At 38.4% G+C, this 25,215-nt stretch overlaps 1 protein-coding gene and 1 pseudogene across 4 annotated transcripts; one reads left to right on the top strand and one right to left on the bottom strand.

The window, feature by feature from the left end:
- Positions 1 to 1,955: 1,955 nt before the first annotated feature.
- HCCS (holocytochrome c synthase) lies at positions 1,956 to 15,331 on the top strand. 4 transcript variants are annotated; one of them, XM_072614384.1, is made up of 7 exons: positions 1,956 to 1,979; positions 3,960 to 4,111; positions 6,146 to 6,288; positions 8,129 to 8,277; positions 8,862 to 8,981; positions 11,248 to 11,334; positions 14,200 to 15,331. In XM_072614384.1, exons 2-7 carry the CDS (start codon positions 4,000 to 4,002, stop codon positions 14,396 to 14,398), a joined length of 810 nt encoding a protein of 269 aa, XP_072470485.1. In that variant the 5' UTR covers positions 1,956 to 1,979; positions 3,960 to 3,999; the 3' UTR covers positions 14,399 to 15,331. The 4 variants fall into 4 exon arrangements, with proteins under 4 accessions (XP_072470485.1, XP_072470486.1, XP_072470483.1 ...); XM_072614385.1 differs by having other exon boundaries at positions 1,971 to 2,084; XM_072614382.1 differs by lacking the exon at positions 1,956 to 1,979 and adding an exon at positions 2,475 to 2,619.
- Positions 15,332 to 23,002: 7,671 nt separating this feature from the next.
- Positions 23,003 to 24,786, bottom strand: LOC140506806 (crooked neck-like protein 1; annotated as a pseudogene).
- Positions 24,787 to 25,215: the final 429 nt, after the last annotated feature.

Here is a 25,215-nt window from a genome sequence, read left to right as displayed (position 1 = left end):
ATCTTTTTTGGGAAAAATTATTTTGGGGTTTGGGGTAAGGATTCTATTACACCTAAAGATAAAAATCCTTTTCATAAAATTGTATAATAATATGTATATAATAATAAAGATAATCATATGATTGTAACAATTTTCTAATAAAATTTTATAAAATCAAAATACAATAAAATCTAGATAACATTACATTTTAAAATTAAATCAACAGATGGCCCACAGGGATCCTTATGTATGGATTAGTGGTTTCCATTTCTATTTGACCTTGACACCACTGACCCATAAGACTAGGCTAATAAAAAAAAGATTATTTAATTCAGCCTAAGAATGCCAATCATCCTAGTGCCTTCTTTTCCTTCCCAAATTGCACTGTTTATTTTGAATATACCTGGCACATGGTGCTAGTGTACAGAGGAAGCATTATGAAATAGGGTTGGCTTCCAAGTCAGAAGATCCCAGTTCCCTCTGAAACACACGTCTGTGTAATCCTACTTAAGGCATTTCACCAATCCTCTACATATTTCTATATGTTACCTCTAAAGGGCCTCAGTCTATCCTGGCTGGGGGAATTTGATCACCTGGGAGTTCCTTATACTAATGAAGTAGCAGGTCCAGTCCTTTATTCCTTTGCTAACCTGGCACATGGTAGGTACTTAATAAATTCTTGCTGATTGACAGGCAGCTTTCCACACTGGCTTTGTTACCCAAAGAATAACTTGTATACAGAAACCACGTCCCTGCTCTATTTGAAACCAAAACGAATTTCAATTCATTTGAAAGTCAGTTAAATTTTTTTTTAAGAATTTTTATAACTCATCTGCATATTCTGGACAAAACATCCAAACCCTTAATTCTAGCGTCTTCCCTTGGTTGGCTCTTTCCAGTTTATCCTGTATATAAATTAGAAATAATGGGTTACACAGTTGTTTACTTGTGGTCGTGGCCACCAGACTCGGAGGGACTGTCTTTTGCTTTTCCTCACAGGCCCAAGGCTTAGCCCGGGGATACAAGAAGAGGCCCAAGCGGCCCCTGCCCTTCAGGAGCTAAAAACCTAACCAAGTACAGGAAGCAGCCTCCAATCAGGGAGCTCCTGCTCAGACCTTGGCTGAGGGGCCAAGGTGTCCCAGGGCGTCCTGGGCCAGACGGCCCCGGAGCAGAGGTGAGGCTGGGGGCCTGCGCGGCCCTCCCTCCCTCCAATCAGGGAGCTCCTGCACAGACCTTGGCTGAGGGGCCAAGGTGTCCCAGGGCGTCCTGGGCCAGACGGCCCCGGAGCAGAGGTGAGGCTGGGGGCCTGCGCGGCCCTCCCTCCCTCCAATCAGGGAGCTCCTGCACAGACCTTGGCTGAGGGGCCAAGGTGTCCCAGGGCGTCCTGGGCCAGACGGCCCTGGAGCAGAGGTGAGGCTGGGGGCCTGCGCGGCCCTCCCTCCCTCCAATCAGGGAGCTCCTGCTCAGACCTTGGCTGAGGGGCCAAGGTGGCCCAGGGCGTCCTGGGCCAGACGGCCCCGGAGCAGAGGTGAGGCTGGGGGCCTGCGCGGCTCTCCCTCCCTCCAATCAGGGAGCTCCTGCTCAGACCTTGGCTGAGGGGCCAAGGTGTCCCAGGGCGTCCTGGACCAGACGGCCCCGGAGCAGAGGTGAGGCTGGGGGCCTGCACGGCCCTCCCTCCCTCCAATCAGGGAGCTCCTGCACAGACCTTGGCTGAGGGGCCAAGGTGTCCCAGGGCGTCCTGGGCCAGACGGCCCCGGAGCAGAGGTGAGGCTGGGGGCCTGCGCGGCCCTCCCTCCCTCCAATCAGGGAGCTCCTGCACAGACCTTGGCTGAGGGGCCAAGGTGTCCCAGGGCGTCCTGGGCCAGACGGCCCTGGAGCAGAGGTGAGGCTGGGGGCCTGCGCGGCCCTCCCTCCCTCCAATCAGGGAGCTCCTGCACAGACCTTGGCTGAGGGGCCAAGGTGTCCCAGGGCGTCCTGGGCCAGACGGCCCCGGAGCAGAGGTGAGGCTGGGGGCCTGCGCGGCCCTCCCTCCCTCAAAGCAGAGTCGAGGGCAGGTCGTGCCCTCACGTCTGTGATGGCGGCGAAGGGCAAACAGCATCTGGGCGGTGATTATTAATAGTAGCATTATCAGTTACAAATATTGTTTTATTGTCTATTGTATGTTAATGTTATACACGACGCTAATATATGAGTATGTATTCACTTTTACTCATTAACATTAATAATATATTGTGAATAATCATTAAGCTCCTCCCACGAGCCAGGACACAAAGACAGCCCCTGCCCTCCTGGTGCTTCCAATCTCATGGGACGAGATTTTACAACTGGATTTTCCTATGACTTGGGCAGAGGCTTCTCTCCTGCTCTTTTCTTCCTTACCTAAATGCAAACCGCCGGAAGCCTCCCCAAAAGCCAAAGGGGCGGCCAAAGCGGGCTGGAAAAGGGAGGAGGGGGGAGGGGGAAGAGGGGAGCGACAGGAGGGCGCAGGCAGCCGAGGGCGAGGGGGCGTGGCTGCGCTCGCACCGCCCCCTCCGCTAGGCCGTTTCCCGTCCCTCTCGAGACCGGAAGTCCCGCCTCGAGAGCAGGAAGTAAGTGAACTAAGGGAGGAAGCTCGAGAAGGCTGAGGCTGAGGCGCTGGAGGTGAGTGAGGAGGGGCCGTCGGCGGCCGCCGAGGCTGCGGCTGGTTGTGCTCGCCGAGAGCCTTTGCTCTTTAGAGCTCCAGTGGGCGGGGAGGGGGGAGGAGGGAAGGAGGGGAAGGGCGGGGCCTAGAGTCCTAGGGAAAAGGAGAAGGGAAGGGAGAGGAGCGGAGCGGGCTCAGGGTCAAGAGGGACGCTGGGCTCCAGCTGCCGCCGCCGGCCGGCCCGCCCGGGACAGGTGCAGGTGGGTGAGAGCGCGGGTCTCCAGCAGCGCCGGACCCCTTCTTCTCCTGCTCCCTCCCCGACCCCCACCTCCCGCTTCCTCGTCCCCACCGCCGTCTTCTTGCCTTCCTGGCCATCCATCTGCAGGTCCTCTCTGCCAGGCCCGGGCTGGAGGGAGTCAAAGAGTAGGGACCCCCCTTTCTCTCCCTCCACCTTCCGTTCGGTCCTCCGCCGTGACGTGCCGACTTTCCCTTCGCCTGCCCGCCTTTTTTCTCTTTATTTTGAAAGTTATGCCTTCCTGAACCTTCAAGGGTACCCCTCCCAAAGGCCTCTCTATGCCCCTGTCCTACCTATGACCCTGCCCTAGGACATGTCCCCTCCCCGCATTGTTATAAATGTGGAGACCAGGGGAGGGTGAGATAGGTAGGTAGGTAGATAGATAGATAGATAGATAGATAGATAGATAGATAGATAGATAGATAGATAGATAGTGGTAGGTAGGTAGGTAGGTAGGTAGGTAGGTAGGTAGATAGATAGATAGATAGATAGATAGATAGATAGATAGATAGATAGATAGATAGATAGATAGAGATACCCAGAAAACTTAAGTGACTTCCCCAGTATCTCCTAGGTGGTCATTATAAGACAGAATGTGGATTGAATCCAGACATAAACCATTGATTCCTTTCCACTGTATCAAGTTGCTTGTGTTTTCTGTTCATTTGCCTGTTTTTGCTTGATACTGGGCGCCTTAAGTACTAATTAGTGCGAAGGTTAGGAGGGGTTGGAGCCCGAAGGGTATAGATTTCCATCTTCCATTGATATTACCTATAGGGAGATTCCTAAAAAAGATTCCTTAAAATGATCCTCTTTACTAATGTTGCTGCCAAGGGCATATACCCTCTTGAAGTGGTAGAGAAGAGCTATGTATCTAACTGTCATGTTGTTTTTTAATTAACTATGTAACTTTGGAAAAATTAGTTTACCTCACTGGCATTCATTTCACTTCTCCAGTCTTTACTGTTCTGACAATTCAGATTTTATGTGGGACCGGTTGTGGATGAAAAGGGGATCTTCTGAAGGGCATTGTTAAAAGTGAATTGTCTGGCTTTGTTTTAACAGATGTATATTTAGAACCATTTTCCTAAAGGTGATTCAGACCATGGGTATGTCCACGTCCACTCCTGCTGTTGCAGTACAAGTCTCAACTGCTTCAGAGAATCAGGCAGACTCTCCACCTTCAGAATGCCCAATGCACAAAAGAAAAGAAAAAGGTATGTAAGGTTATGTAAGAAAGGTATAAACCCTCCTGAAGAGATTTAACATAATAGTAACAGACCAGATATTCTACTTCATGTTGTTCTTTGTTGCATTATTTTAAAATAGTAGACATATCAGATTTCATTTAATTATTGCATTTTTCTCAAAACCATTATTAGGTAGGTGTATAATATATACATTTGTACTCAATATGCAAATCATAGAACTGATTTTTTAAAAACTACACATTTCTCTTAGTATCCATTTAAGTTTACTTCTGAATGGATTCTGTCTTAACACAGGACTAAATTATACCCACAGGTATTTACCATTTTAGTTGACAGCTCTCTCCAGATGAAAAGTGAACCTGGAGAGATTTATATTTTACTTAGGAACTCTTGTCCGTTATGAGGATGTAGTATAGAATGAGAGCGTTGGATTGATCTGTGGTATGTGACTTCGTTTCAAAGTGTTGAAAGTATAGCTTAGGAATTTCCAGTCTTTAGATTTCCATTTTGTCAGGCAACAAGCATTTGTTAAGTACTTGTACTTGCTAGACATTATAATAGGCATTGGGGATTTAAATAAAGAATTTGTGTAAAACATATAGTAAGAGGTAGTGTGGCACTTCTGACAGTAGATGTATGACCTTAGATAAGTCATTTGACTTCTGCCTTATGCAACTCCCTAGGATTTGTCTACTGAATCATAGATGAGTTTCATTCTGCTGGTAGAGGTAGTTCTTTATGCTTGGAAATAATGCTTATTCCCTTAGACAAGCTCACACTACATTTAACTCTCTTAAAACTTGCCTGGATATTAGCCAGGTAACCAGATGTTGCTTGAAGCTAAAGGTTCTAAGGGTGCTGCCCCTCATGCATATCACTTAGGTCAGATTCACAGTGGTGGTTGCATGTTTCCTACTATTACAAATGGACATTATTGAGTCATTCATAGTCATTGTTGTATCCTCTGTCTTTTCCCATTCAGGAAGGTATTTTGAATCAATATGATGTAATGAATGTTTTAGGATGCCTAATTATAAATGAAATATACCACATTGGTCCCAGGTCTTCTTGCAAGGAGCACTTATTTCTGAGATTGGGCAAAGAAGCCTATTCTAAACTTTGTTTATCCTATGTAGGTCTTTTCCCCCCTCCAAAACAACTCCCAGCAAATACTGCCCATTCTTCTATCTTCCTCATCTAGCCTCCTTAGAATGAAAGGTGGGGCTGTGCTTAGTGTTGCTCACATGGAATGCCATCTACCAGATAAGCTAAGATTGGCACAGTTCTGAGTTAGAGTGGGCTCAGCTGATTGGTGTCCATATTAAATTTTACATTAAAGGTGAACTCCTGTTAATACGAGGTTGCCTGAGCAGGCCCAGGTTAGAAAAATAAAGTACAACAAAGTCCCTTATATTTCCAGCCTTGAACGAACTAGGGAGGCCCAATTTAGAAAGGAAAAAAAAAGAATGAAAAGTAGACAGGTCCCTCAAGATCTGCTCACTCTTACTTGGGTATGATCACTGTCTCTCATGTACATATTAGGAATTTAGGAATCCTTCCCTATTGACTAAAAATACCCCAGTCATACAAGCTTAGCAGTTTGGGGGTTGAGTTGTAATGACATTCTCCTGTTGCAGTGTTCATTCTCCTACTTCCTAGGTTGTGATTTTTTTTGTTTGTTTTTAAGATAAAAATGTGTAACTATTTAACTTACATAATAAATTTGTCTGGCTTCTCAATTTGAGAGCTGTAGCATCAAATGTGTCAAGCTTTGCATTGCTTTAGATGGTATGAGTATTAAATTTCCTCTGACACTGTTATTTTTTGAGTCTGAGTACATTTTTAAAAAATACTTTTCCCCTATTCTCGGGACCTTTATAGAGCTGAATAGTTTCCCTCTTAGTAGATCATTGGTTATTAGAGCTTGTCCCTGTGCTACCTAACTCTGGCCCCACATTAAGGCAAGTATTTCACCATAATAAGGGCTAAGCTTGTCAACATTTATGATGATTCTTTTGCATATTTTTTTTTTAATTTCAGGTTGTCCATTGAAAAATGACAAAACTTGTGAAAGTCAATCTTACTCAGTACCTTCACATCAGGATCGAGCATATGAATATGTGGAATGTCCTGTAACTTCAGCTGCCTATCAAAATAAAGATAATATTGATCCTTCTAACATGGTATGTTTGATGCCAGTTCTTTTATTAAAATGTAATTTTCTCTAAGACCTCATATAATACAAAAAACTGCATATAACATTTGGTGATACTAAAGTTACTTATCAGTTTTATGACATGGTAACAGAAATAGCAAAGTTGAGACCTCCATGACAGATTTGTTGCAGGACATGGTCTGGAAAGAAACAGGCTGGCATGGATAGGTTCCATCAGTGTAGGGAATGTACACATCAGTGAGCTCAGACTCAGTGGAGAATATGAATTTATTCTGTAAGGCAGAAAAATTACTTTCCCTGATTTGAACTGGTTTTTACAAGTTTTGCTTATCTGACATACCTTCCTTTATATTGTAAAAGTCAACCAATAAGAACAAACTTCAAAACTAGTACTACTGTTAAATCTAATAATCTTGCAGTCCTTTTCTGTATTAGAGAAAGGCTTGCTCCCCAACTACTGATATGGGAGGATTGAGCTGTAATTAATAAATGAGATGTAAGCAGCATGTAAAGAACAGGAGGAAAAAAAGTGTATTTCATTTCAAAGCTTTAATGTCTTGGAGAAATGAGCAATTATTTTTGCAAAGCTTTATTAAATAGTTACATACATGGGAGTTATATGCCACTTATTCCCTAAAAGGATTGGAAGACCTTACTAAAGTAAAATATGGAAAAACAGAACAATTTAAAACAATTAGTCTGATGACAAATATTTGCTAAACATTTACTAAACTTCTTGAAAGAAACAGGAAATTTATATTACTGTGAACTTCAGTCAAGCACTTAATTCTGAGCTTGCTGGCAGTTGAGGCAAAAAAGAACTATAGTATCTTGTCTGATAAAAGGAAGCATGCATTTTTATTTTCTTGGTGCAGAATTTAGGAAACATTTATTATATGGATCTTTTATAGGAGGAGTATAATGCACAAACATCTTCAGCTATGATTTTACAAAAAAAAAAAAACAAAACCACATAAAATTCCTCAAATGAACATTTCTTACATTAACCTATCTTAGCCCAGACCAACATTTGAATCTTGTTAAAGGCATTCATTCAGGGAGTTAAAATAGTTTGATTCAATTAGGTTGCTTTCTGTTTACTTGATCACAATTAATTAAATTAATTAATTCTGATCACAATTTATCACAAAAACACTTTGAACTTGCTCAAACTTTTTGAAATTTGGGGAGAAAAATTTCAGTGAGATCCGACAAAACTCATTCCACCTAAGTTAAAATGTCAAATTTTATTGTCTTGTACAATTTGAAAGTACATCATTTGGAAATCACTATCCTTGGCATATAGGGATATCATTTAGAAGGGGAATAAGTATTAAGTGTCTGTTGTGTGCTAGGCAGTCCGCTAAGGAAGGCAGAAAGAGAGTTGTGTGACTTTAACAGATAACATTTTTTTATCTAGCATAAATTTTTAAAAATTAACATTTTATAAATATTTATACCTTAAAGCGTTATACCCTGTTTTTAAAAAAATTAACTATTAGCTTGCAATTTGACATTTTAAACAAAACAGGAAATTGAACAACTGTATTTACAATTAAGAAGAAGCAATAATAGCAGTGTTTGATTTATGTTGGACTCTCAGGTTATTTAAAAATGCAAAATCATCTCCAAGCATAGATAGTATAAAGTATTGAAAATTTTAGTGTGAGAATTTGGTCAGTAGTGAGCTTATATGACTAGTGAGTGTATGTGAACAAAAAAAAGTAGTCAAGATAATTTTTTGTTTTAGCAGTCAGCAGTTGATCTTTATGTTTATCATTAAAATTTTCTTATCAGAATTTTCCTAGTGTTTATAAAAACCTCAGCAATCTCATTATTTTATTTAGATGCCACCACCTAATCAGACACCATCCCCTGGTCAGCCATTTGCACTATCAACTGTTAGGGAAGAGTCATCAATTCCCAGGGCAGATTCGGAAAAAAAGTGGGTTTACCCTTCAGAACAGATGTTTTGGAATGCCATGTTAAGAAAAGGGTAGGTAAATAATGATGTTAAGTGGAATGTAAATATAATTTTTTAAAAGATGCCCTGAAAAATATATGGTATGGGGATCATTCCCAAATATGTAGCAAACGTTTGAAAACTTATTTTCTAATAGTTGTCATTGATTTTAAGCATGATTTGTCAAAATATGTGCGAATCCAACCATAGTGAAGTAAGAATTCCTTATTTTCACGGAAAGTACTTGAAAAATAATAAGAACTTTAATCACTTCTATCAAATAGGTATTCTTGCTTCATATTTGGCAGTGAGTGTTTCCAGAGCGTTCTTGCCAACTTACTAACATTTGGTAGCTTGTGAAATGTTATAGTAAAATAATAATTTCCTTTCATACTGAAGAAATTTAGGTTTATTAATAAATATAACATACATGATGTATTCTTCAACTGTACAAGTATCATCAAGATGCCTAAGAACTAAAGCAGTGAACCAAATAACTAGCTTAATTGCTTGTATGTTAACCATAGTTGTATGTGACCTCTTTAAAATGTTCATTGATGAATTTTATATCAGCATTTTAAAGTAATTAAGAATTCTGTAAAATACTTTTTTACCAGATGGAAATGGAAAGAGGATGACATCAGTCAGAAAGATATGTATAATATTATTAAGATTCATAATCAGAATAATGAACAGGCTTGGAAGGAGATTTTAAAGTGGGAAGCTCTTCATGCTACGTAAGTACATTTATGATAGACTTTTAGTGAATCCTATGAGCACTCTTGGATTTGCACCATGTGGAAATCACCGTTAGGAAAAGGAAGGGGGAATAAACAAACATGGATTAAGTCCTTACTATGTGCCAGGCACTGTGCTCAGCACTTTATAAATTTTAGTTAATTTTGATCCTCACAACAGCCCTGGAAAGAACATGCTATTATTATCCCCATTATGCAGTTGAAGAAATTCAAACAGAAGTAAAGTGACTCAGCCAAGCTCACACAGCTCGTAAATGTCTGAGGCTGAATTCAAGTCTTCCTGACTCTAGGCCTGGTATCTTCATCTACTATACCGTTCAGCTTGCCTCACACTCTTTAGAGTTTGAATGTCTCTGTTTAAGTATAATGATAATAATCTTAAGGTATAATCTGGTAATTTCATAACTAATGTGGAGCAGGGATAGGTGGAATAAAAATAATTAATAGATAACCACTAAACTCACTTTTAACCTCTTCCAATTTCCTATCCAATTGTGTTTTTTGGTCTTCCTACATCAAGCTTCTCCCCTTTCCACACAACAACCAAATGATATTCCAGAAGCACAGTCTGATCATGTACATATACTCCATTTATTACTCCACAAACTCTAGTGGCCATTCTTTAAGGTTAAAAGGATGATGATGATGATGTTGGTAAGCATTTGTAGAATACTGTGCTAAGCCCTTTACATATATTATCTCATTTTATTCTCACAACAGCTATGTGAGGTGGTTCCTCTTATTTCCATTTTACAGATAACAAAACTGAAGATAACAGGTTAAGTGTCTTGCGCAAGTATTTGAGACAGGATTTGAACTCAGATTTTCCTGACTCCAAGTCCAGCACTGTAACCACTATACCACAGCATCAGAGCCAAGTCCATCACTTTATAGATGAGGAAACTGAGGCTTAGAAAGTTAAGTGACATTGATTAGAGAAATGCAAATTAACAACTCTGAGGTACCACATCACACCTGTCAGATTGGCTAACATGACAAAACAGTAAAATGATAAATGTTGGAGAAGATGTGGGAGAGTTGGAACACTAATTCATTGTTGGTGGAGCTGTGAACTGATCCAACAATTCTGGAGAGCAGTTTGGAACTGTGCCCACAGGGCTATACCTTTTGATCCAGCAATACCACTACTAGTTCTGTCTCCTAAAGAGATCATAAAAAAGGGAAAAGGATCCACATGTACAAAAATGTTTATAGCAGCTCTTCTTGTGGTGACAAAGAATTTGAGGGGATACCCATAAATTGGGGAATGGCTGAACAAGTTGTGGTATACAAATGTAATGGAATACTATTGTTCCATAAAAAAATGATGAGCCAAGCAGACTTCAGAAAAGCCAGGAAAGACTTAAACAAACTGATGCTGAGTGAAGTGAGCAGAACCAGGAGAACACAGTAGTTACATAGTACCAGCAACATTGTTCTATGACCAACTTTGATAGACTTAGCTCTTCTGTCACATTTAAGACAATTGCAAAAGACTTATGATGGAAAAATGCTTTCCACATCCAGAGAAAGAACTATGGAGTCTGAATGCAGATTGAAGCATACTATTTTCTCTCTTTTTTCTTTGTTGTGCTTTTTCTCTTTTCTTCTGATTGTTCTTTTACAACATGACTAATGTGGAAATGTGTTTAATATGATTATACATGTATGCCTATATCAGATTGCATGTCATCTTGGGGAAGGGAGAAATTTTTGAACTAAAATCTTGTAAAAGTGAATGTTGAAAACCAAAAAGAACTTAATTTTAAAAAGAAATTTAAATTTTAAAAAAAAGAAAAGGTAAGTGACTTTTTTGGGAACACATAGTGTCCAAGGATAGGATTTGAATCCTGATCTTTTGCTGACCCATCCAAAAAAGCTGTGATTTTTCCCTGTAAAAACACTCATTTCCTTACAGCAAGTAGAACATAGCTAATTCTTTTTTTATACTTCCAAAGCATGTCCTCTAAATAAACAGTGACTATTGAAAGGAACAAGAGACCTGAAGTACTTAATTCACTAGTAAAATGATGTTTTTCATAAACTTATTGCTTGAATATTTGACACCTTGAAGTATGCAGAACTAATAGTAACAACATTGTTTATGGATCCCTACTGGTCTTCATATTAATGTGGAGTAATTGTTGTCTATAGATACTACATTTTTTTCAAGATTTTTAGTTTTAACTTACCATACTTATTAAGAACATATTTTAATTGATTGTAATTTCATTTGTATTTACAGTGAGTGCCCATGTGGGCCAACACTGATCCGATTTGGAGGTAAAGCTAAGGACTATTCACCAAGAGCTAGAATTCGCTCATGGATGGGGTAGGTTACAGTCCAGAAGTATTTTTAATGGTTCTGTGTTTGCATATTGTTCTAAAATTATAAAATGTGAAATGTGAAAATGTAATTAATTTTTTAAAAAGATAGGAAGTAGTGCTTGAGTACTATCTTTCCATAGCCTAATTTCTATTCAACTGCACATATTCTCTCATCTTGATTTGTGGTAGTATACTGTATACTTTACTCCCCTTTGTGGAAGACTGCCTTATCCTGAAATATATAAGGATGCATATTAATTAGTGATTATTAATTAGCTTCTTGTACAAAAATTCAGAAGTTTAATCATCTTGTATATGTTGTATCCAGCTACCTTTGGAATATATGTTAAGTATTGGCTCCTTCATTAAAAAATAATAATCTAGCATATTTTAGGCATGCTTATGTGTAGCAGAATATCAAGAGCTGGATTAGCTGTATTAGAATTTGACTTAAAGCATTTCTGGAAATCAATCTACCCTAATTCAATTCAACAGACACTTATTAAGCACTTCAGATAAGCATAGCATTGTACTAAGCAGTGGAAGTGCAAATGACATAAGATACAGCTTCTGTTAAGGGGCTTACAGTATGGTAGAAGAAAAATGTTCACAGACAAATGCAGCACAAATTAAAATATAAGTGAAAAAGAGAATTTCAAACAAAGAACTGTGACAAATCATAAGAAGAAGAAATAATTTACTCTTAAGATGTTTGAGGAAAACATTATAGAGGAGGAGTTACCTTAACTAAGCGTTGGAGAAATGGAAAGGTTTCAGATTTCATTTCCAGTAACTAGAGATGGCATAAGAAAAGACATACATGAAAGAAGGCAGAAGAATAACATGGGGGATGGCTGAAAAGAAGATGCATGAAGAGGAATGTGTGAAATAAGGCTATACAATATATTGGAGTTCTTTTGTAGAAGACTTTGAATTTCAGGCCAAGGAGTTTATACTGTATTAATTTGACATTCAATAAGTCACACAGGGTTTTTGAGAAAGGTAATAATGTTCTCCTCAATAGCTGAGGTGATTATGATATCAACAAAGAAATTGGGTAGGAGAGTATGGAGACAGGAAGACCAATACAGAGGTTTTTTATAATTATCTGAGTGAGGAGAGAGAAGATTCTGAATTAGATGATGGGAGTAGATAATATAAAAAAGTAAAATCAGTTGGATTTGATAACTTTCTCATTCATGCTTGACATAAAATCATAAATTTCAATCTGGATATTTAATTTAGATAGATGTGAGACTTGAGCTTTTCCTAAGAGGTTGGAGCTAGAGATGGAGATTTGGAAGTCATCTGAATGAATTCATAATAGAAGTGGATAATGAGCTCAACAAGAGAGAGAAGGTCCAAGCACATTTTGGAGTTTTTTCCAAGTTTAGGAGATAGAAGGAAAAGAAACCAGTGAATATCAAAAAGGAATGGTGAGACAAGTCAAAAGGGGAAACAGGAGTGCAGTGTTAGAAGTAGAGGAGGAGAGAGGAACAAAAAACGTACCAACTTGATGTAATCAACATCTTTACAATTAGAATTGTCAAAAGCAGAATGGGGTTGTCTCAATATCATCCTCAGAGGCCAAATGATTGTTGGTTAAAAGTGTTATGAGGGAAATGCTGTCAAGTATATGGTGGAATGACCTCTGAATCCCATTCAACTTGTATTCTCCAGTTCTCAGGAGGAGAGAGAGTTGACAGGATTGTCTGCTCTAGTGAAGAAAGGGGTCATCATAAGTGAAAAAAATCTATTAGGCAATGAGGTTGTTGCTTTGGAATTAAGTATTAAAGTAAAGAACTCTAGGTAGGGCTGTCTGTCAAATATTTGGTTTTAGAATTATTAGGCTAATACTCCTCTTATACCTTCTTCATCTTTACTATGGATGACACCTTGCCACCCCCCGCCCTACTCCCCCAAAGCTCTCTCCATGGCTCTTCTTTGATTTTTTTGTTTCATACTGAGAGGATTTACTCACTTATGAGTCTGACTGTTATTACTACGTTAACGATTCATATATCTGCATTTCCTGCCCTAATTTTTACTGTGTTCACCCGTTTCCAGTTCCTATACAACTTTTTCACTTAATATGTCAGCCTAACAAGACCAAGACAAAAATCTGCATCTTTCCTCCTAAAACTGACTCCTACCAATTTTCCCAGGAGTAGCAACAACCATTTTTTTTTGTTGTTTTGGCCCTTATCACTCCTACTACTTGAACTATATTTCAGGCTCTTATCAGCTAATCCCTGAATTGTCATAGCAGCCTTTTAGTCAGTCTTGCCTTTCTACTTCCATTCCATTTTCTGTGCCCTTGCTGTCTAAACTGTATAAACCCTAGTCTCATTGTGCTATTTCCCTGCTCAACAACATGTAGTAACTTTCTTCATCTTACCACATCAAGTCCAGTTTCCCCTGTCTTACTTTCAAAATCCTTGATATGTTCCTAGCCTACCTTTCCAACATTAGTTCTACTACTTCCTTTTTTTCATTCTGCTTAATCTGGTGAAGCTGGTCTCATTTTCTCAGACTCAAAGATATTGTACTTTATATCCATATTCTTACTTTTTTTTTCCTGCTGGGACTCTTCCCCATAATATCTTCTTCCTTTTCTACCTAACCTAAACCTTTCAGAGCCAAGTTGTAGTCTCAACTCTCCCATGAAGCCTTCCCAGACAACTATAGCCAACACTGCATTTAGTATCACAACACTTCTACTAAATATTATACAGTTCTTTGTTTTTTGTGTTACTTTTATCTCTGCATATGGTTTTTAAGTTCCTTGAGGGCAATAAAAGTGTTATAAATACTTAACTACTTAATTAATAATACAGAGCCTGTACTGACTAGCATATTTTCATTTCAGATATGAATTGCCTTTTGACAGACATGACTGGATTGTTAATCGTTGTGGAACAGAAGTTAGATATGTTATTGATTATTATGATGGTGGAGAAGTAAATAAGGACTATCAGTTTACAATCTTGGATGTCCGTCCTGCTTTTGATTCTCTTACAGCTGTTTGGGACAGAATGAAGGTAGCTTGGTGGCGTTGGACTTCATAACCGTTGTTTTATTTTACTTTAGAAAAGAAAATTGTCTTTTCTTTTAAAGGGAGACATTAAAATATTTTCTCAATTTGTTGTTGAATTGTTGATGTAGACTAGTGCGATTTAAATCCATAATAATGTTCATGTTGGTTAATAGTTAGGCAGTTCTTTTGTAAACTTACATACTGCCTTGCAGTGACAAAAATTATATGAAGGTTTCTGCTGCCCAGCTTAGATTTCCCTCATCTTGTTTCCATTGGGACTTCAATATCTCAAAGGTATTGGCATGGTAAAAATGATGAGATTATATGAAACATTTGACTCTTATTTTTTTAAAAAACGTATTTTTTTTAGTACTGTTTTATTTTTAAGTACTTGAAAGTAGATGTGTGAAAACTAAACTTGATGTTTGCCTCTTAACCACTATATTAATTGCCTAGGAAATAGACATAAGTTCATAAGTTTTTGAGTGACAGGTAATTTTTTGAAGATAAAATATAGTCTAATGATTGCTAAATATTAAGACTACACTGGAAATATATTTAGTATAGTTATATCAGTTTGGGACCTCCACATTTTCATTTAGATTTAACTTTGTTATTAAGTGATTTAAATTATATAATGGTTCAGTGATAGAAATCTTATGGACCCTGACAAAACATTTTTTAGTATAATATGTTCTACTAACTTTGAAATTTGACCGATAATGTTTTAAGACTGGCAGTGACTTTTTCAGACTGTTAAAAGCATGACAATAATACATAAAGAGTTCCTCCCCTTTATGGCAAGTTCAATAGGCATGTTTTATATTTACCATGGATTAGATACACAAAATGTTCAATTCTTCTATCATGTTCACATTGGTTTTGTGAGGATTTTTATTCTTTTCGTGATAGTCCTTAAGAGAATTTGTTTCATAAAGAAAAATAAAATCAATAGTGAACTTTCTATTCTTCTAGCAAGAGTCTTTTTGTTTGATGAATTGATTAGGTTTGACAGTACTTGATGCAGGAAGACAGTGTGGTGGGTCCATAGCGTGCTAGACTTGGAAGCAACTATCACTTCTTACTGTGTTGTTTTAGTCTGAATTTCCTTAGCTATAAAATGTATGCTGATACCTGTGGTACCTCTCTGGAGAAACAGTTTGTCTATTTAGATAGAACACCAGCCAAGTGGAATAAAAGGCAAACTGGTTCAAGACCTTTTTCTGACCTATGTGACCATGGGCATGTTATTTAACCTTAGTGCTCCGGGCAACTCTTTAAAATTGAAATTACAGAGGAGCTGCTAATTTGCATCTGTGGAGGAACTTTTTACATTAGGTGCTTCCCATTGGGTTGAAGTCACAGATCTGGACATAGGTTTGTTATGAGGCTAACATTAGATAGTGTACATAAAATGCTTGAAAAGTTTACTAAATCCATTGTTATTAATTGGTCAAGTAGTTAGTAAAAATTAAGTTTTTTTAATGAGCTGCCATGTTTTAATTGAGTTTTTATGTAAATGTATTCATTTCTTTGGTTTTTATGTCACCTTTATTTCCAAAAGATATATTTGCAAATTTTACAATCGATTGTTAATTGGTGGAAATGGAGACATGATCCAGGTTTGAATATCCCCTGTATTGGTCTCAGTTCCCATAAAATGACTTGATTTCAAGATCTTTTCCAGTTCTTTCTGAATATCTGATCATTATAATAGTAACTTAATTTTTATAACTTCTCCAAAAGTGGAATCCTTTTTTCCCCTAAAAAAGGATGCAGTGTAGCAGCTGCACTTCATCCTTTGTGTCATTTTAAAAAGTTTGAGATACATAATTTTTGGGTAATTTAATTATTTTATTAATAAAAGTGATCATTTGTCTGTCTCTTCTCTTAAACCAAAGACAATTGTGGTGGTTGGTTATATGCCTTTCTTCGTATTCGGATCGTGTTTGTCCTTCTGTTGCTGAAGCAGACCATGCCATCAGAGAAGTGATGACATAACTTGCACTTGACTTTGTTTTGAGTGAAGGAGGGCTGTGCAGATTATCAGCCTTCTCCTCCAGAGCCACCTGAATCCAGTGACCTGATATTCCTCAGGATGACTGGAGATGGCCCAGAGTGCCCTGGGAGGCCTTGGGCCCTTTAGGCCAAGGTCTTTGCAGGTACTCACTTAGGGTGAGGCAAATCATTGAATAGGACTGTTTAAGAAGTAGCTAGAGCATGGCCCCTTTAAAGAGGTCAAAAAAAGCAAAGACATCAGGCTGGGTAGGAAACAGCAACAGTTAGTATTGATAATCAGTCCAAAGCTAGGGGGTCCAGGAGCCCTTGGCAGGGGCCCCTTGGAGTCCCAGTTTCAGAGTGCAGTAGGTTTAAGGTTTTGGGAGAGAACAGGGGACAGGACAGAGGAGAGGGGAAGGGAGGAGAGGAGGCAGTAAAACCAAGGTCAGCTGGGCAACTTTTGGCCATCCAAATTTACCTTCCTTTGGAGTTTTCTTGAGGGTGGCAGTCAACTCTGTTTGGTTCCACTTTACAAAGAGAAGTGAGCTCATTCCAGTGAGGGTGACATCTTGTCAGTCTTGATCAGAGACTGTCCTTATACCTGGAGTCCCCAAGCCTTGGGCGATCTAGATAAAAGATCTATCTCTACCCAAGCTTGGTTGAATAGAATTCACCTTAGGCTAGAAATTCCTTGTAAAAGATTGGGTGGGGTTGGATAGAGGAAAAATGTTAGTTCAAGCCTTTAGAGACTGAGGTCTTGAAATGAGAATAATAGAAAAAGGGGGAAATCTGAATCTCCCCAAATCATTGGTTATTAATAATTATTTTTCCCATCTTATTTCACATAATACATTTACTCATGTTAATCATATTCATTTTTAGACTAACACCCTCAACCCAGAGTGGAAGAAAAAAGTGAATTACTCTTTATATGTGTTTCTCCATCATTAACTGATGTATCCATGTGGGAACAGTTGAAAAAAATTAGTTGTGGTAAACTAAGTAAATGTAAAAAAGGCAGTGGAAAGAGTGCTGACTAGGTGTGGGAGAGTGGTGCATGGGATCCAGTTGTGGCTCTGCTGCTTAGCTATAGCTGACTTCACCTCTCTGGTATCAGTTTCTTCATTTTTAAAATGAATGGGTGGCTCCAGTTACCTCTCAATTCTTTTTCAGCTCTCAATCTATGAACCTACTTTTAACTTCATTTAAAGTATAGTCAAGTAGTCATTATAGGTTCACCTCATTTATAGGCCTGTCCATTTTCTAGAAAGAAAACTGCTCTGAGGGTAGGTGTCTTATAAAAATGTGCTTTTTGTCATGGGTAGTTTGTTCAGAATACTTAGAATTTCTATGTATTATGTCTAGTTACAGTTTTGTATTTACTTCATACATAGTTTAAAGATACTATTTGAAATATTCCTGATTGTAGATTTAGATTAATTATAAGGATGCAGTGGTTCAGGAGATAATTATAATAGCCAGTTATCCCAAGCTCCAATATTCTTGACTGCACTATATAGCAGGTTGGCCAGTGACCCAAAATTTCTCTCCCCTCTCCATCAACAACCTTTTATATCCTACATCAGGGGTGGGGAATCTGCAGCCTCAAAGCCACATGTAGCCTTCTAGGCCCTTGGGTGCAACCGTGACTGAATCCAAGTTCTATAGAACAAATCATTTTATTAAGGGGATTTGTTCTATGAAGTTTGGATTCAGCAAACGAGCCACACTTGATGACCTAGAGGGCCACATGTGGTCTTGAGGCCATAGGTTCCCCACCCCATGGGCTAGACTCTCCTCAAGGGTTATGTAAGAACTTTCAGAACATAACAGGTGCCTGTCACATTGATGCCTACAGAATTGTGACTGCTTTCCTCTATATCTTCATAGAGTCCATCATAACTACTGAAGGAAATCTCAATTTCATATCCTTTTGGCATTTCTTTTCTAGACATCTTTTGGGGGATCTTCTGATAAATGTCTTGTTTGTTTTTACTTATAAATTAAATTCTTCTTATTCATTGGTTTGCCTTCTAGGGTGTGCAATTAATAATTATTTCTTACTGAGATAATAATAGAACAGACCTGTTCTAAACTGAAAAAAAAACCCACCACCTCACCACAACTACACTATTTTAAACTATGTAGGAATAGAGGAAAGGCATCATAACAATCCTATTTTCAGATTGCAATCTGACTATAGTTTGTGTAGAACTGTGACAATTTGATTACCATTTCATACTAAATTTACTAAGGCCTTTTTCTGATGTCTCGTCATGGTGTAGAAGTAATCCTGGGTTCTTATAAAGACTGTGCCAGCAGGGAATGAATTCTGAGAGGTCCTAATGATCAAAAAGAGCTTCAAGGATAAACTCGATGACTCACTCGTGACCAAGAATTATCCCTAATTAACTACTCCAACTCATGAATACCATTTACTGAGGTGTATACATGTTTCGGTTTCTTCCTAAGAGATTGTCTGCACATAGGTAAAATCATAGATCTTGAAATGGTGAAATATATTCTATTAAAGCAGCAATAGCACAGGACCAGCCTCTACTTATAATAGAAGGAAAAAGATCTAAATTTTATTCTTGATTATTTGTGTAATTACGACTAGTCATTTTTCTTTCTCTGGTAAGTGAACAATACTGGACAACAGTTATGGCAGTATTTTGGAGCACATGTTTCCTGAAAGAATCAACAGACATCAAACTGGCATTTTTTAAAACTTTTTTCTTTTTTCTTAGAAGAGGGTAATGATTAATGGTACACATTTTATAATGACCTGCAGTTTTGGTATAGGAAGTAAACAAGATAATTTTGCCTTCTTAGCTGTTGTTTGTCTTTCATTATCCATGGATGAACATGGAAGAGGACCATGTTATCAGGAAGGTAATGCCATGACTTGCAAGTGAATTGGATTTAAGTGACGCAAGGCTGTGCAGAGTCACCAGCCTCACTTTCTTCTCCAGAGCCATCTGGGTCCAGTGGCAAGATATAAATCAAGATGGCTGGAAATGGCCCCGTATGCAGTGGGAGATAAGCCTTTTTAAGTTGAGGCCTTTCCTAGGTTGCTTTTTGAGGCAATGCCCATTTAGTGATTAAGGCTAGTTTAGAAATGAGACAGAGAATGGCTCCTTTTACCTAATAAAATAAAATAGGTCTGAGAGGGAAACTCAGGGTTTCTGGCCAAAACAAACAATTGCTATTTACATTTACACTGAGCCAATCAGGATTCAAACAATGACCAATAAGTGGGGTTTGGGCTGGAACCTATTGTTGGCCAATCAGTGAGAGCCAGAGTGAATTGGTTTTAAGACATGGTCTTTAAGAAAGAAATCTAGCCAGTAAACTCCAAGATACCTTGTGAGGTTTCATCAGATCAAAATTTACATTCCTTTGGATAGAGCAGGTGAAGGTATGGGTGTGATACCCAATGTGGCCAAACAAAGAGGAAGGAGGAAAAGCTAGGAGAGGAAAGGAAGAAAAAGAAGGGAGGAGCTGGAACTGGCTAGTTGGATCCCCATGGAGGCATCCCATACTACTCACTGGCTGTTTGTCCTTCATTCTCAAAGAGGATCATGACATCAGAAAGGTGCCATGATTTGCAAGTGAATTGGATTTAAGTAAGGCAAGGCTGTGCAAAGTCATCAATTTCCCTTTCTCTTCCAAAGCCATCTGGGTCCAGTGGCAAGATATAGATCAAGATGACTGGAGATGGCTCCTTTTTGACTGTCTAGACCTATTGACAAAGAAGTTGTTTACATTTTGGTGTCTTCTGTTCTACAAGTAGATCAATATGTTTCCAGGATGAGATTCAATTAACGTTCAACAAGAATTAAGAAAAATCTAATAAACATGGAAATTTAAAACAGATGGTGTGTTGTATACTTACTTGCTAGATAAAAGTCATGACGTGGTTTCTCTAAATAAATTATATACCTTTAAAATTGTTGAAATTATGTACAATTTACACATCTGAAAAACGTTTTATAAAAGAAAATATTGTCAGGCCTAGAGGCCTAAGGGCTACCCAAGTCTTTCCTTACCTGTCGCAGGTCTTCGGCTGGCCAAACCGGATAAACGTATGAGAGAAGAGACTTTCAAGAGTCAAACAAGGGTTAGGCTTTATTCAGGGTCTTGGTTACATGTGCAGGGGGAATTCTTCCTCAGGAGAGAGGAATCCTCTTCCCAAGGAGGCAAAGATCTTACAGCAAGAGAATGGAAGCATGGGAGAGGGGAGAGGGGCCTTCTGTCCTCTAAGGGCCCCTCAGCGCTAAGAGCTCCTTCAGGCTTTCCTGACCCTACTTAAGCTCTCCCGCCGAATAGTTTGCACCTGAATACCGTGCCTGTTCTCAGCCCTTAGACAACAATAGGTGTGCTCAGACCATGGATTAATCTCGAGGGCGGGATGCTCTCCGCAGCAAGTTTCCCACGGGGAAGAGGCGGAAATGCACGAGATAGCCCGGGTCTCACACCTCAATTCCCAGCTGTTCCCTGGGGGGCCTCATGAGAACTCTGAGGTTAGTAGTCCTCACTTTTACCTGCCCGAGACTGTCCACATGGAACTGAGCTTACACCCCCAACAAAATATTAGTAATTTGATTCATGCTTATTTTATTGTAAAGTGTTAATTTGTTATAGTGGAGATATTTTTTCCTTTTTTAAAACCAGTCAATCTATATTTGAAAAGTTGTATCTCTATAAGTAGCAAAGAATGTTCTACACCAGTGCTATTTTTTTAAAAATAGTTTTAGTAAAACTTTTAAAATAGTGGGTAGTATCTAATTTTGTCAAATGTTGAAAATTGCATATAAAATTAACTGGGCCCTGTGCTAGGTGGATTTAAAGATCTGCAAGACATGATTCTTTCTCTCAGGAAAAAAAAAAAAAGCTGGTAATAGTATATCTGTGTAGATTCAGAATTCATTGAATGACCAGACCCAGAGAAGACCTATTAATGGTTCAATGTCAGCTTGAAAGGTCTTAAGTAGTGTATCTATGTTTGTCTTGGTGCTATCATTTATTATAGTGATTTATATAAAGGAAAAGAGCATGCCTACCAAATCTGAAGATAGTACAAAGTCAACAGAGATAATTAAAACATTCAGAGACAGGATTCAAGAGTATTTTGCTAGGACTGTGTTGGGCCAAATCTAATTCATTTAAAGGGAATCAATCAATAAGCATTTATTAAATGCTTGCAATGGACCAGACTGTCAGTTAGGTGGCATGGTGGATAGAGTACCAGCCCTGGAGTTAGGAAGACTCATCTTCCTGAATTCAAATCTGGCCTCAGACACTAGTTGTGTGAACCTGGGTAAGTCACTTAATCCTGTTTACCTCAGTTTCCTTATCTGTAAAATGACCTAGACAAGGCAATTGCAAACCATTCCAGTATCTTTGCCAAGAAAATCCTAAGTGGGAACATGAAGAGTCAAACATGACTGAAAACACTGCAAAAATGGGCCAGGCAGTGTACCAAATGATAGGGATACAAAGAAAAATGGAACAGATATAGAGATAAATGTAAAATCTTGTAAAAATTGCTATAAAAATTAATTTCACAACTAAGATGAGACTTGGTTAGACAAGCTTCTAAAAAAGATTTGGGGAACTGAGGTCCAATGGGAGTCATTGGTTTGATATGGCCAAAAGAATGGAGTGGTAATGGACATACTGTACTTGGCCCTGAACAGAACATTTAGTGTGTTGTGTACCTAAAGGGCTGTCACATGGAAGAGTAGATTGTTTGTGAAAACTTAACAATTAAAGCTCTCCAAAAGGCAAATGAGAGGTTTGTAGGTTTTCTCTCACCAAAGATCTTCAAGCAAAAACTTGGATGCCTCCCTGCTAGATATGTTGTAGAAAGTATTTGTTCATGTATGGTGGCTAAATGACCTCTGAAGTCCCAATTCAAATTTTATTCCATAGTATGTTATTGCTATACATAAGCCAAATGTTACATAATATAATTATAACCAAATCCATTTCTATACTCTGGGGTGGCAGTTTTTCAGTTGTGTTTCTTCTTTGTATCTCCAGTGCTTAATGAGTCTAGGACATAAAGTGTTTGATAAATGATTATTGCTTGATTGTATATGGTATTTGTTGTTCAGTCCTGACTCTTCATGACCCCATTTGGAGTTTTTCTTGGTAGATAGTGGAGTGGTTTGCCATTTCCCTCTCCAGTTTATTTTACAGATGAGAAAACCAAGGCAAACAGGCTGAAGTGACTTGTCCTCGCACAGCTTGTAAGTGTCTTGAGACCAGACTTGAATTCAGGAAGATGAGTTTTCCAGGCCCAGCACTGTGCCACTTAGCTGCTCCAAAGTATGCAGAGCACTTTACACATTTTTTTTCACTTGATCTTCAATCCTGAAAATTTTCTTGTGAATATGAAGTTTATTATATAATCAATCCAATTTCAGACACCTAAAAAATTCTGTATTTTTAAAAGGCACTAAATATTATATTGGTCTTCAAAAACAAAGGACGAACATACACAAAATATTATATTCAAAATACTTAAATCTGTTATGAAGAATAAATTCTGTCCTTTCTTTACAATCTCATTATTAACTTAGGAACACTTTATAGCATAGCAAAGGTACAAGATTCACCACTGATTTAAAAAAAGAATTGTGCACAAAAGTTTCCTAAGTCACAATAATTGGAGAATTTATAAAAATAACAAAAATGAAACAACAGGGAAAAAGTCAAGATTCATTCTCATCTACGTCCAGGTCTTGCTCTGTAGCATTCTTTTTTTTGCTGCTATTTCTTTCAAAGTTTGGGTATCACCAGCAGTTTGAGGTTGGGCTGGTGTGCAACATCTGGAAGGATATAAATGTACTCTTCCTAGCCAGCATCAGACCTATCTTCTGCCTGCACTTCTCTTAATTTTTTATTATTTATTTATTTTAATTTAAATTTTTAAAAAATTTTATTTATTATTCTCTTAAATTTCACCTTAGATTCTGTTCCAAATTCATTTTCAAAATTTCATCAGGATTCTAATAACATAAGTCTTTCTTCCTTCTCTTTACAGTTTCTCATAGTTTATTGGCTTCCCCATAAATTTGCTACATGTAAACTTTCTTCATTTCCTGAAGACAGCTCAAATTGAACCAAAGTGATCCCTACCTCGACATGTTGTGTTCATTGCAGTGATCTCTGATAAGATTTCTTGTTTTTTCAGATTATTCTTGTTCAATTTCAAAATCAATGTAAGATTTCCAAAGCACCTCTGACATGTGCAAGCATGGCTGGCTAATAGCCAACTCATATACTACCTGGGCTCTCTTAGTATCTCTAAAAATTGTTTCTAACTTAGCAAATTTGATCCCTAATGTGAAATTTTCTGGGGTAAATAACAGAAACTTTTCATAAAGCTTCCAGCATTGGTCAAATTTTTGAAGCTGTAGTTCCAATTCAAAGTAGATTTTAAACAGTTTCTTTTGGGGATACTTGTCAGTAGAAGGTCCCAAAGCTCTACTGGAAAATGGTAGATTTTTCTGTCTTATTTCAAACTGGGCATACAATAGCCATATTTTGGCAAATGTAAACTTTTTGTAAAGAATCAAGTTCAAACAAGCTTAATAGACCTGTCTGGTCCTCTCTGAATCTTTTGCCTCCAATGTTCATAAAGTGCATAGTTGATCCACAGGTAGATCCATCCCTTCCAATGATTTTTCTCTTAGATTGGTGGCTCATTGGTGATGGCTCTTGCATATACTTCTCACACGCAGTTTGGTTCTGCATCACTTTACACCACACACACATTATCAAACCAGGCACCATAATTGTGTGGATTGGTCTTCACCTCTTCATACTTGAATCTCCTTTTGCTCACAGTGATGTCTTCAATACCTCGCCTATCCCTAAATTTCTTTTCAAAGATTGTGTAATTTTTAATACTTTCTTGGACTTCCTGCTTTGAAATCCTATCAGGGCATTTTTGTTGATCATTCATACCCTTACAAATTCTTCCTGATTTTCTTCAAATTTTGCAAAGGTCACACAGAGATTTTCATCCATATGCTCATTTCCAAAGAATTCTACAGCTCTTTCATATAACTTTCCTTGCATGAACAGAGTAACCATGTTTTTCTTCAGAGCAAACGTACTTGATCTAGTTCATAACATCAGAGCACATGAGGACAAATCTTTCATATATGCTTTGTGGCTGATCCACCTCTTTATACTCAGTTCAAAGTTCATGTAGGAGTGCCAAGCCTTGCTCCATCTGGCTTTCAAATACTTGTCAGCCTCCACCAATATTTCCTAATATTTTCTCCACCTGTAAGTGTATTTATACCAGAATTGGTTGACCAGGGAAGAGTTTGCGATGGCCTGATCCAAGATATTTTGGGCATGATGTACTTGGCGATTCATTTCCATTTCTGCATATTATAACCGGAGAGTGACATTTTGATACTCCACATCTCAGCCACCCTCTTATATGGAACAGGCCCTTTGAATTTCTTTTAGACTCCTTTCCTGTTGTGCATATTCCAGGATCTTCCATTGCATCCTGGGCCTTCTCCAGTCATCCTGATGAATATCTGGCCATTGTACCCAGGTGGCTCAGGAAGAGAAAGTAAGACTGACAACCTTGCACAGCCCTCCCTCTCTCAGAGTCAACTGCAAGTCATGTCATCATCTTGATGTCATGGTCCTCTTCCAGACGGAAGGACAAACACAACAACAATTTTATCCAATTACTAAATTCCTTATATTGTCCTCAAACGTCTTTTCCTTAGTTTATGATCATTTAATTCTCCCTCTGTGATCTTCTGTTGAGGGGGTGGTGGAAGAAGCTTTCCTTAAAAGCTTGGCCACTTT

Source organism: Notamacropus eugenii, chromosome 5 (genome assembly GCF_028372415.1).
Source record: "Notamacropus eugenii isolate mMacEug1 chromosome 5, mMacEug1.pri_v2, whole genome shotgun sequence".
Taxonomy (NCBI): Eukaryota; Metazoa; Chordata; class Mammalia; order Diprotodontia; family Macropodidae; genus Notamacropus; species Notamacropus eugenii.
The sequence above is the reverse complement of the archived record's forward strand: the minus strand, read 5'-3'. Positions and strand labels throughout refer to the sequence as shown.